Source organism: Ascaphus truei, chromosome 1 (assembly GCF_040206685.1).
Source record: "Ascaphus truei isolate aAscTru1 chromosome 1, aAscTru1.hap1, whole genome shotgun sequence".
In the NCBI taxonomy this organism is placed as follows: Eukaryota; Metazoa; Chordata; class Amphibia; order Anura; family Ascaphidae; genus Ascaphus; species Ascaphus truei.
Window position 1 is genome coordinate 194,004,804 of NC_134483.1, and position 12,600 is coordinate 194,017,403.

At 41.9% G+C, this 12,600-nt stretch overlaps 1 protein-coding gene across 3 annotated transcripts in view; it reads left to right on the plus strand.

The window, feature by feature from the left end:
- The window catches only part of SECISBP2 (SECIS binding protein 2), a 53,502-nt gene that overhangs the window by 14,782 nt on the left and 26,120 nt on the right, over positions 1 to 12,600 (plus strand). For all 3 annotated transcript variants that reach the window (XM_075599861.1, XM_075599871.1, XM_075599876.1), the window contains exon 7: positions 3,450 to 3,621. In XM_075599861.1, the coding sequence (XP_075455976.1) occupies positions 3,450 to 3,621 (172 nt within the window). The remainder of the gene's footprint in view (positions 1 to 3,449; positions 3,622 to 12,600) is intronic.

The window sequence follows — 12,600 nt, forward strand, 5'->3', positions numbered from 1 at the left end:
ATTTTAAAAATAAACGAGTGCTGAGGTGAGTGCTTGCTGGGGAGAGAGGAATTGATTTTCTGGGAAAATGAGAGTAGCACTCTCCTATTCACCATTCCAGTACCTATTGCACTGTGTTGTTTTTCTCTTGTTCTTTCTGGGTACCCATTTACTCTCCACTGTTTTGGATAACATCTACAAAGTAATAATTTGAGCGCTTCACAGTATTGATAAAAAAAATGAAAAGCAAACCTAAAGCAAATTTTACATAAGAAAAGTAGATATGACCAACAGAAACAAGCACGTTTACACTTTGACATTGTGAATCTGCATTCCAGGGGATGTTCTTCATGATCACATGTATTGCTGTTTTGGCCTTGTGTCTTAGACATGTATGTACAGTGACGAGAAAACGTTTGTGAACCCCATTGATAATTACGGAAATTCCACCGTTTTTCCTTGATAACCTTCTTGAATCAAAACCAGTCTTTTCTTAAACATCCAATAGGGTTTATATTAACCAATTCCATGTCTTTTGAAACAAAATGATTTATGAATTAGACCCACAATGAGTAATTAAGAGTCAGGGTTTGTGCAAAAGTAAGTGAAACCCTTGTTTTATCAGCTAATTTAAAGGGGATTATTAGAATCAGGTGTTTAAATAATTAGGTAGATCCTTCTACAGGAGTGAGTTTGGGAGGCCCCGCCCTATATAAAGTTTGGTAACTGCTGGCTGATGACTATCCTGACGAAGCATGTGGCGAAACGCATTGTCCTCCTGACGAAGCATGTGGCGAAACGCATTGTCATCAGCCAGCAGTTATCAATTGGAGGAGGAAGACGTCATCACGCTAGCAAACACAAGATCAGAGGAGACGCCGGTGTTGCGATCCCTCCCCTTATCTGCAGGGCGAATGATAATATTGCTCTAGCCAGGCTCTGAGTATCTTATATTGAGGGTGTGTGAGGATCCAGAATACTCTTATGATCTCTTATAAGGTATAGTTCTATTTGTGGGATTATTGCTAGAACAAAAGAAGTTCCTCAGTCTTCGGTATGTTGTGTCTTGTAGAGCTTCAGCTGTATGTTAAAGGGATTGGGTTTATTAACGGACACAAATGATAAACCCTTCTCTATTACATTAGTTTTAGTGAGGCACAACAGGAAGTTATAGCTGCTTAAACACAGCAAGTACCTCACAAGCGTTTTCTAAGATGATCATTTTTCTAATATCACGATATCTAGTTAAACACTTGGGGACGTGCCACAGTTCACCTACACCTGAAGAAGAGCTCAAACCTTCCTTCCCGCATCACATTTTGTGGTAGACATTTCCATATTTTTCTTATAGATCAATCTCAGATAAGTACACACTTGCGCTGTGTTATCATTATATATAAAAAAAAAAATTTCCAATGAGATATGCCTACTTTTATTTTGTATCCTAAGCGTTTCACTTTGTACTTTGCAGAGCTATAGGGTCCCACACAGTGTGCCTTGTATATTTTATATGTTCATTTCTTGTAAACACTTTGCATATTACATGTTGTGACTACATTTGGGGTCCCTTGTATGCATTGCACATTTATTATTCTGGGCACTTAGTCTATATGTAAAGATCCATTCCTTTTTGTAGCTTTTTTGGTGCGTTGTCTACTACATGACAACTTTGTTTGTGTGTGTCTGTACCGTGTTAGCTGATCTCTTCTTCGGGCGACATTGTAGTCGGGTAAGTTAAGGGGTTACGGGTCTTTGATATCTTGGGGGAAATGTTGCGTTGGTTTCCCCCCCGACTTCTGGTCTCTGCCTTGTATTGTTTGTATTCATTTCTATAGTTTTGTTCTTTGCAGTCCTAGTGATAATGCCAGGAAATGTGTGCTTGACATTTGTCTGTTCATGGCCAGATGTAGTGTGTACTCTACTATCCATATCACTAAAGGACGATGAGTTGGATTTATTAAATCTGTTTCTGTATGTCGTCAGAGAGGCCTTGGTGCAACTTGTAAACATGATGTTCACAATAGTTAGCTACTACTCTAAGGTAATTCTCGTGTTTTAAAAAAAATAAAAGGTTTTTGCAGTATTTGTCAATTAAGGCTACAAGACAAACATTTAGCCATGAAGATGAAAGCATTGAGAGGCCTTAGAAGAAAGAGGATGGTGACCCTCAGTTTACTGATTTTCCAGCTTGGAACACAACAGCAGCAATGAGAAAGGTTCGCTGTCCTTGAGTGACAAATACACGTGTGGTTTTCTTTTTGTTGCCATTCCATGCAGGTCAAGAGTTTTCTACATGCATTCTGCATGACCACATTGCAAGTGTTGTTTTTATTGCAGTGTTTTTCAGCCTTCTCCCTGGATAACTTCAGTCACACCAGATTTTATGAATGAACAAACACGAGTTTGAGTATTACTTGAATAGCATATTGCAGGGGTGGCCAACTCCAGTCCTCAAAGGCCGCCAACTAGTTAGGTTTTCAGGCAGGGCCGGCGTGATGGCAGAGTCGCCAGTGCAGTCGCAACGAGCCCCGCGGTTACAGAGGCCTCGCGCTCTTTCCCACAACAATGAAACGGATTGCCTGGGGAGAGTGTGGGGCCTGTGTAACACTTACCTTCTGCGGCGGCGGCATCTCTTCCTGCAGGGTCCCTCATCATTGTGCCACATGGCTTCATGTTACCATGACAATGGGATGTCACGACACCATACGGCATCGCATTGCTATGACAACGGGAAACCATGTGGCACCGCGCTGCCATGACAACGTGATGGCGCCGTGACATCACGTCATGGCAATTCAACGCCATTTGCCGCCATGATGGTGGGAAGCTAAGGAGATGCCGCAGGTAAGGTGGCCCGCACACGTTCCTGCACCGAACCCCACAATCATCCCAGCCGACCCTGTTTTCAGGATATCCATGCTTCAGCACAGGTGGCTCAGTCTTCAATTGAATATCCTTTATCCAATAACCTGATATCCTTTAACCTGACCTGTTGGTGGCCCTTGAGGACTGGAGTTGACCGCCCCTGGTGTATTGCTTGGTTATCACTGGCTGGGGCATCCTGGATAAGAGGGTTGAAAACCACTTTTTTACTGCGGTATCAGCCAGGCAATCTATTCGATTTGCTCCTCACTTGTGATTTGAAAATGTATGAATAATATGAGGTAGGCTACTTTGTTTCTTGGCCAGTCTATGAAATGATAATGACCTATCCTAAACCTAGAATGAGGGAGATTGTGTGTTTGGGATTTGGGCATTCATAAGATCATATACTTATATGTATATACATATACGTGTATTACTACTGTGAAGCGCTATGTACATTAATGGCACTATATAAATAGACATTCAATACAATACAATATACTCTCTATCCAAATGCCCATATCTTCCTATTAAGAAGCAACATAATATTGGGCTATGCTAAACATTTGATTCTTTTTTTTTTTAATTATATTTTTGTAATAAAGATTATTTTGAAAGAGAGAGAGCAGCGGAAGCAGCAACAATCGTCCGTGGCACAGGAAGCAATTCCACCAAGTGAAGATATTGTTCCAGATGAGGCAGAAGTTTCTGCAGAGATTCAGGAAATGTCTGAAGATGATCCATCTTTTACCCACGACATGGATGGGTATAAGGAAGGTATGAGGAGGAAGCCTGTCAAACTGTTTATGCCATGCCACACAGAGTATGCGTTTAAAACATAAAGTATTAAATACCCATTTATATCACAAGATTGGGAGCCTGTATACCCCGTCATCACGTTGGGCCGTGGTTTGGAGAGCAGCTAAGGCAGAAGTCTAAAGAGACGAACGTAGAAGTAGGTAGCATGTCCGAAGGGTATCCTAACAACTCGACCGAGCTAGGACATGGACAAACTAGAAAAGCTGCCCCAAATAGCTCATAGACTGATATTTATGCCATTCCTTATGTGTAAGTGGACAGTGGGGATTCCGTTTGTTATATATATTTCCATTATCCTTACTGTGCAGGCGCTTGTTTCTTCTTTTTTTTTTTCTACATGAATTAAGAGGCACTTCAGATCTGAGGTACATATCTCTTCTTACCTAGCATATAGTGACTTACTGACTGGAGGTACATATCTCTTCTTACCTAGCATATAGTGACTTACTGACTGGAGGTACATATCTCTTCTTACCTAGCATATAGTGACTTACTGACTGGAGGTACATATCTCTTCTTACCTAGCACATAGTGACTTACTGACTGGAGGTACATATCTCTTCTTACCTAGCACATAGTGACTTACTGACTGGAGGTACATATCTCTTCTTACCTAGCACATAGTGACTTACTGACTGGAGGTACATATCTCTTCTTACCTAGCACATAGTGACTTACTGACTGGAGGTACATATCTCTTCTTACCTAGCACATAGTGACTTACTGACTGGAGGTACATATCCCTTCTTACCTAGCACATAGTGACTTACTGACTGGAGGTACATATCTCTTCTTACCTAGCACATAGTGACTTACTGACTGGAGGTACACATCTCTTCTTACCTAGCACATAGTGACTTACTGACTGGAGGTACATATCTCTTCTTACCTAGCACATAGTGACTTACTGACTGGAGGTACATATCTCTTCTTACCTAGCACATAGTGACTTACTGACTGGAGGTACACATCTCTTCTTACCTAGCACATAGTGACTTACTGACTGGAGGTACATATCTCTTCTTACCTAGCACATAGTGACTTACTGACTAGAGGTACATATCTCTTCTTACCTAGCACATAGTGACTTACTGACTGGAGGTACACATCTCTTCTTACCTAGCAGATAGTGACTTACTGACTGGAGGTACATATCTCTTCTTACCTAGCACATAGTGATTTACTGACTGGAGGTACATATCTCTTCTTACCTAGCACATAGTGACTTACTGACTGGAGGTACATATCTCTTCTTACCTAGCACATAGTGACTTACTGACTGGAGGTACATATCTCTTCTTACCTAGCACATAGTGACTTACTGACTGGAGGTACATATCTCTTTTTACCTAACACATAGTGACTTACTGACTGGAGGTACACATCTCTTCTTACCTAGCACATAGTGACTTACTGATTGGAGGTACACATCTCTTCTTACCTAGCACATAGTAACTTACTGACTAGAGGTACATATCTCTTCTTACCTAGCACATAGTGACTTACTGACTGGAGGTACATATCTCTTCTTACCTAGCACATAGTGACTTACTGATTGGAGGTACACATCTCTTCTTACCTAACACATAGTGACTTACTGACTGGAGGTACATATCTCTTCTTACCTAGCACCTTTGTGACTTACTGACTGGGGGTACTGGCCTTGTCACAGTTGCAGTAACACTCTGTCTTGCATCTACTAGTTTATCCGTGGCTGTGATAGGAAAGAAGAACAGAAGAGTTATGTCAAAACACAGAAAAAACACTGGGTTATCCCACAAAAGATATCTGTGTGTTTTTTTGTGTGTGTATGTATGTATGTATGTATATATATATATATATATATATATATATATATATATATATATATATATAAAGCAGAAAATAGCCGTCTTAGTCCAGTTGCGATAGTGCAGAATAAATGAGTTCTTCAGTATTAAGTGATACCTTTTTTATTGGACTAACAATTTATGTCATAGGACAAGCTTTCGAGAGTTATCCTCTCTTCTCTACCTGAAGAAGAGAGGATAACTCTCGAAAGCTTGTCCTATGACATAAATTGTTAGTCCAATAAAAAAAGGTATCACTTAATACTGAAGTGTGTGTGTGTGTGTGTGTGTGTGTGTGTGTGTGTGTTACCATCCAGCAGGGCAGCAGAATAGCACAGAGAGACAGCACTCAGAGGTAAGTCAGCAAAACAATGTATTGAAACAGACACAAAATCTGACGTTTCGATCCCCAGGAAGAAGATCCCTCTGGGGATCGAAACGTCAGATTTTTGTCTGTTTCAATACATTGTTTTGCTGACTTACCTCTGAGTGCTGTCTCTCTGTGATGTTCTGCTGCCCTGCTGGATGGTAACATACACATGCGTGTGTGTGTATGTGCATATATACATACACATACATATATACATATAGAGACACACAGACAGACTCTATCCCACAAATAGCACTCTGGTATTCAAAAGTATATACATTTATTATACCAAGTAGATGAGGTTGAAATAAGACATGCGTCCATCAAGTTCAACCTATGCTAAATTTAGACAACAGATACTTTATCCTATATCTATATTTACTTATTGATCCAGAGGAAGGCAAACAAAAAAACTCCAGTGTCATAAATTATTTCTCATAAGGGGAAAAACAAATTCTTTCCTGACTCCAAGAATTGGCAATCAGATTCTCCCTGGATCAACAGCCTTCCCATGTTTACTTATTTGGTATATCCCTGTATACCTTTCCTTTCTAAAAAGATGTCTAACCTTTTTTTTGAACAAATCTATTGTATCTGCCATCACAGTCTCCATGGGTTATGAATTCCACATTTTAACTGCCCTTACTGTAAAGAACCCTTTCCTTTGTTGCTGGTGAAATCTCCTTTCCTCCAACCTCAAGGGATGACCCTGAGTCCTCTGTACTGCCTTTGGGATGAATAGTTATTTTGAAAGCTTGTACTGTCCCTGAATATATTTGTATATAGTTATCATATCCCCTCTTAAACGCCTCTTTTCTAATGTAAATCTAATTTAGCTAGCCTCTCCTCTTAAGTTAGATTGTCCATCCCCTTTATTAATTTGGTGACTCTTGTCTGCACTCTCTCTAGTTCCATAATGTTTATTCGAAGGAGTTGTGCCCAAAATTGTACTCCATATTCAAGCTGTGGTCTTACTAATGCTTTGTAAAGGGGCATAATTATGTTTACTTCCCTTCCATCCATTGCCTGTTTGATGCAAGATAAGATCTTGTTTGCCTTTGCAGCTACTGCATGACTTGGGCCACTATTGCTAAGCCTGCTGTCTACAAGCACTCCTAAATCCTTCTCCATCAAGGATTCCCCCAAATTATCCCGATTTTAATTTGTAAGTCGCCATTTTATTCTTGCATCCCAAATGCATAATCTTACATTTATCTGTATTAAACCTCATCTGCCATTTACCTGCCCAAGTTTCCAGTCCCTCCGTCCTTCTGGAGACAAATTACATCCTGCTCTGATTCTACTACCTTACACAATTTAGTATCATCAGCAAAAATGAAGACTTTGCTCTTGATGCCAACCTCAAGGTCATTAATAAACACGTTAAAAAGCAGGGGTCCCCGTATCGATCCTTGAGGTAGTCCACTCACGACTTTAGCCCAACCTGAAAATGTTCCATTAATGACAACCCTCTGTTGTCTGTCCTTCAACCAGTTTTCAATCCAGGTGCATATATTTTTACTGAGTCCAATTAGCTTTATTTTGTACACCAACCTCTTGTGTGGAACTGTATCAAAAGCCTTTGCAAAATCTATGTAGACCAAATCAACTGCATTACCCTGGTCTTAATTCCTACTTACCTCCTCAAATAAATAATTAAGGTTAGTTTTGTATGATCTATCGTTCATAAATCCATGCTGACTATTACTAATAATTTTGTTTACCATTAGGTATTCCTGAATATTATCCTGTATTAAACCTCCAAGTAGTTTCCCCACTATTGAAGTCAGGCTTACAGGTCTGTAATTCCCCGGTTGTGATCTAGCTCCCTTTTTAAATATAGGCACCACATCTGCTTTACGCCAATCTTGTGGTACTGAACCTGTGGAAATGGAGACCTTGAATATTAAATATAATGGTTTGGCTATTACTGAGCTTAACTCCTTGAGAACTCTTGGATGTATGCCATCGGGGCCAGGTGCCTTATTGGCTTAATTTTTTTTTAAGCCGCCTATGAACTTCTTCCTCGGTTAACCAATTGCTCATTAATATGGAGGTTGTGGCTTCCTCCTGCGGCACTACTATTGAAATTGATTCTTCCCTGGTAAACACAGGGGCAAAGAATTTGTTTAATACCTCTGCTTTTTCCTTATCTCCACTAATCTGCCTACCCATCTCACACTGAAAGGGTCCTATATTTTATTTTCTCATTTTTTTGTTAAGGTACTTAAAGAACTTTTTAGGGTTGATCTTACTTTCTATTGCAATCCTTTTTTAATTATCAATTTTTGCTAATTTGATTACCCTTTTGCAATTTTTGTTACATTCCTTATAATTCTGGTATGATGCCTCCGTCCCTTCTGACTTGAAAAATCTAAACACCTTCCTCTTCTTGTCCATTTCGTCCCTTACCTGTTTATTTAGCCACACGGGTTTTGACTTATTTCTTTTATACTTATTACCCAAGGATATACACTGATGAGTGTGCTTTTCTAACAATGTTTTAAAGACTGCCCATTTATCTTCTACATTTTTCCCTGCAAAAACATCGTCCCAATGTATTACTTATAGATTAGCCCTCAGTTTATTAAAATCTGCCTTTCTAAAGTTTAAGGTCTTTGTTGAACCCAAGTAATCTGTTTTTTGATAATTTATTTCAAATGAGACCATGTTATGATCACTGTTAACAAATATTCAAGTCCTGGAACATTTGGGTATTATTTCTACATTGTTTGATATTACCAAATCCAGTATTGCCCCTCTTCTGGTTGGTTCCTCAATAATTTGGGTCATATAATTGTCTTTAAACACACCCAAAAACCTGTTTCCTTTTGTTGTAATGCTAATCTCATTGCCCCAGTCTGTCTGGATAATTAAAATCCCCCATTATGCAAATATGACCTTGTTTTGATGCCTTCTACATTTGCAAAAGTATTTTAGCTTCTTTAATCTCACAGATATTTGGTGGTTTATAGCATATCCCTACAAACATTTTCTTTATACATTTACCTCCACTGCTAATTTCTATCCACAAAGTCTCTAGATTTTCATTATTTCCTTCATAAACATCTTCCCTTATAATAGGTTTTAGATCGGTTTAACATATAAGCATACTTCACCTCCTCTTCTATTTGCTCGATCCTTCCAAAAAAGGGAATAACCCTCTAAATTAACTAGTCATGAGTTACATCCCACCATGTTTCAGTAATGCCTATGATATACTGCTCCCTTGTAGCTATTAATTCAAGCTCCCCCATTTTATCTGTCAGGCTTCTTGCATTAGCAAGCATGCATTTAAGTTTTTTTTCAGCCTGTACTATTATCTTATCTGCTCCTTCCTTTCTGCGCCAATTTGTTTTAGTCTTTAGAAGTTTTCTAATATTATCTGTATTTAGTATGGTTGTCTCGCTGCTTGTCAAACTCGCACTTGCCCCCATTCTACCTCCATAACCCACTTGTTTTCTCATCTATTCTATTTAGTTTATCTGTTTCATTCCCCTCCCCTCTCCATCCTAGTTTAAAATCTCCTCCAAACTTTTTAACATTCTCCCCCCTAGCACAAAAGATCACTCTTCATTGAGGTGCAATCCGTCCCTCGCATAAAGATGGCACCTCTCAGAAAAGGAGTCCATGTGCTCTAAAAACCCAAAACCCTCCTTCCTACACCTCTTTCTTAGCCATGCATTAATCTCTGATTGTCTCCCTGCGGTAGCGCATGGCACTGGTAGTATTTCAGAAAATACTACCTTGGAGGTCCTAGCCTTATGCCTTTGTCCTAGATCCCTGAAATCATTTTTTAGGACCTTCATCTTTCTTTAACTTTGTCATTGGTGCCAACATGTACCAAGACCGTCTGGTCAATCCCAGCCCCTCCCAACAATCTGTCTACCCGATCCACAATGTGCCGAACCCGAGCACCGAGGCAACAAACTGTTCGTTCATTAGGTCATGTCAACAGCTTGCCCTATCTACCTTCCTAATAATGGAGTCCCCTACCACCACAATCTTTCTTGGTATCTGAGCATCCAGAGTCCCCTCTGTGCTGGAGGAACAATTCGCCTGATAGCTAGGGGAATCAGTTTCCCCCAGCCTTGCTATTTCTGCCCTAACACTCCCAATATCTTCACTCAATATGGCAAATCTATTGGGATGGGTCTGCTCAGAACTGGCCTGCCTCTCCCTATTGCCCCTGCTTCCCCTTCTTACTGTTACCCAGCTACCTACCTCACTAACAGCGCCACCATCTGCACTACTAGTCGAAGAAAGGGCCTGCTCAGTGTACAATAAACCCCTTTCAAGATTGCCAATGTCCCTCAATATTGCAAGTTTCCTCTTCAAATCAGCCATCTCTGACTCTAAAGAGACCACCCGCTCACACTTCTCACAGCTGTATGCTCCATGTAACAGCTGCTCCAAGTGCACATACATGTGGCAAGATGTGTATTGAGTGGCATTGTCAATCCTGCTCATTATAGCAACTATGAAGTTATAGGTACCAACAGTAAACTGTACTTCAATATACTATACCTTATTAAACTACTTCTGGTTTTAACTGCACACTTAATACAACCATCACTTGGAAAGGATGTGTGCGATGTGAGCTCCCACACTAGGGCTTCTAAAGAGCATAAAACCCCATCTTAAGTGGTGTTTTTTTTTATATTAGTGTTTATAAACCTTTAGGGCCCATTTTGATTTAACATTTGGGACTTTTGAGTTGGTTTTATTTAGTTTAAACCCGTTTTTGTTTTCACCCAGAAAGTGAAGCTACACAGCCCAGATAAGCTCACTTTCCTGGGTTACATATCCCAACCCACTCCCCAGCCCCTCCCCCACCCCTCACTGGTCTGTTTTTTTGTTGCAGTTTTGATATATTTCATTTTGTTTATACTACACTGGGTTTATTATTACGATGGGGAAAAAAAAGGTTTATACTAAGTTATATATTTGGTTTTTTTTACCTGGGAGTGAGAGAAAACAAGCAGTGGGAGAGAACAAAAATATATATATAAAAAAAAAAAAAGCCTAATTTTTAAAACACTGTTGCAGCAACACCCAGCACAGTGGGGCTTGTAACTCCCTCACTGCCATACTACAACACTAAGCAGTTCTCTCTTTCTCCCAAGGATCCCTTCTCCTTTCACATAACTTTTTGGTTGTTTTGTTATGAAGGGCCACAGGGACAAAAAGTGGTCCCTGGCAAAATCCGTTACAGCCCTGCAGTACCAAAGCCAGGGACCTCGGCATCAAGCACTGCTCCTGCTAGTAGCACCCCTAGAAGGGCTGGGCACAAGGGTAATGCTATCTAATGTTCCCCCCTTCACCCCGAATTCCCTTCTGCGCCCCCACCTGCAGGCCCTGGGAGACTTAAAGTCTCCCATTATTAAAATACCGCTGGGCTGCAGAGAGAGAGCACTCAAACGTGCTCTCTTTTACGAGGCAGGTGCCGCTGCGTCTGCCTCACGGCGCAGATGCCATTGAGGGATCCTTTGGGGTTCTCTTTGAGGGGGTGCTGTACAGAGTGTTTTACAGCACTGAATAAGTGAGGTGCTTCTAAGGCTGCGGTCCCAGTAATGTCTGTGACACGCGCGCCCGGCAGGGAGGGGGGCGGCGTGTGCACAGCGCTAACCGCGATCTGCGGTCTGACAGGGAGAGGGGAGCTTGCGACGGGAGGGGGCGTGGTCTGGGATTTGCGGGGCGTGGCCATTACGTCACGCGGCTGGTTCGCCCTCATTGGGTGAACCCCGGTGGGGGCGTGGCCACGCCCCTGTCGCAAGGTTTGAACTCAATTTGATTGTGTTGGGAAAAACCTTGCAGCACGGCGCGGCTGCACCTTCTGCGTGACGGTGCGTACTGGGCCAGCCCCATTGAGGGGCAGTGCTTACACGCACAGTGCACGCCGCACCGTGCGCACAGGCTGTTACTGGGACCGCAGCCTTATGCAAGGAGCTGAGGCATGCTCGCAAGAGCTGTCTCCGGGGACTATCGAAATAATCAGCTCTACCACCTCACGTGCTCAAACACCAAGCACCTTATGTGTTACAGCACCCCTCAAAGAAAAAGGTCCTCCCTGGGAGCTCAAAGGAGGCTGCGGTTCCTATCACCAAGGCAGCCTCCAAACCTCCTTCCCTGTCACTACCATTAGTGGCTGTGGCAAAACATACTGCTACAGCTACAGGGAGGAAGGTGAAGAATGCCACCTTGACCCCCGAGGTCACTGCTCTCCTCAAAACACACCCTACCCCCACTATAAGCACCCTTAGTGGTGCGGGTTGACAGCAAGTGGCGCTTCCTCTTTCTGGGGATGTCACTCCCAGAAGAGGAAGACAAAAACTAATTGGGGGACGACTGAGGAATGGGAGTTGCTTTTATATGAGACACCTATCAAAGCCAATAAAACAAGTAGCAATTACCAGGTGGCATTGTCTGGCCCATGTATATCACCCAGCCACCTTAAACACCTGGTGGCTGAACCGGTGCCAGACCACACACCTCTCCCTCCAGACCCTGCGGGGGTTATAGTGGACGAGGGTCTGGAGATAGAGCAGGGGAATGAGGGAGACCCCCACAGTTCAGGATATGAACTGCAGGTTACAGCCGAAAAGCATGGAGGCCTGCACCTGGACTATAATGGGGTCCCCAACAATACCTCTGCTGAATGGGTGGTTCCTGTCCCTGATGAGGTGACATTTGAGGACAGCCCCATGGTTATCCTTCTACTGCCATTTATCGGTAGCT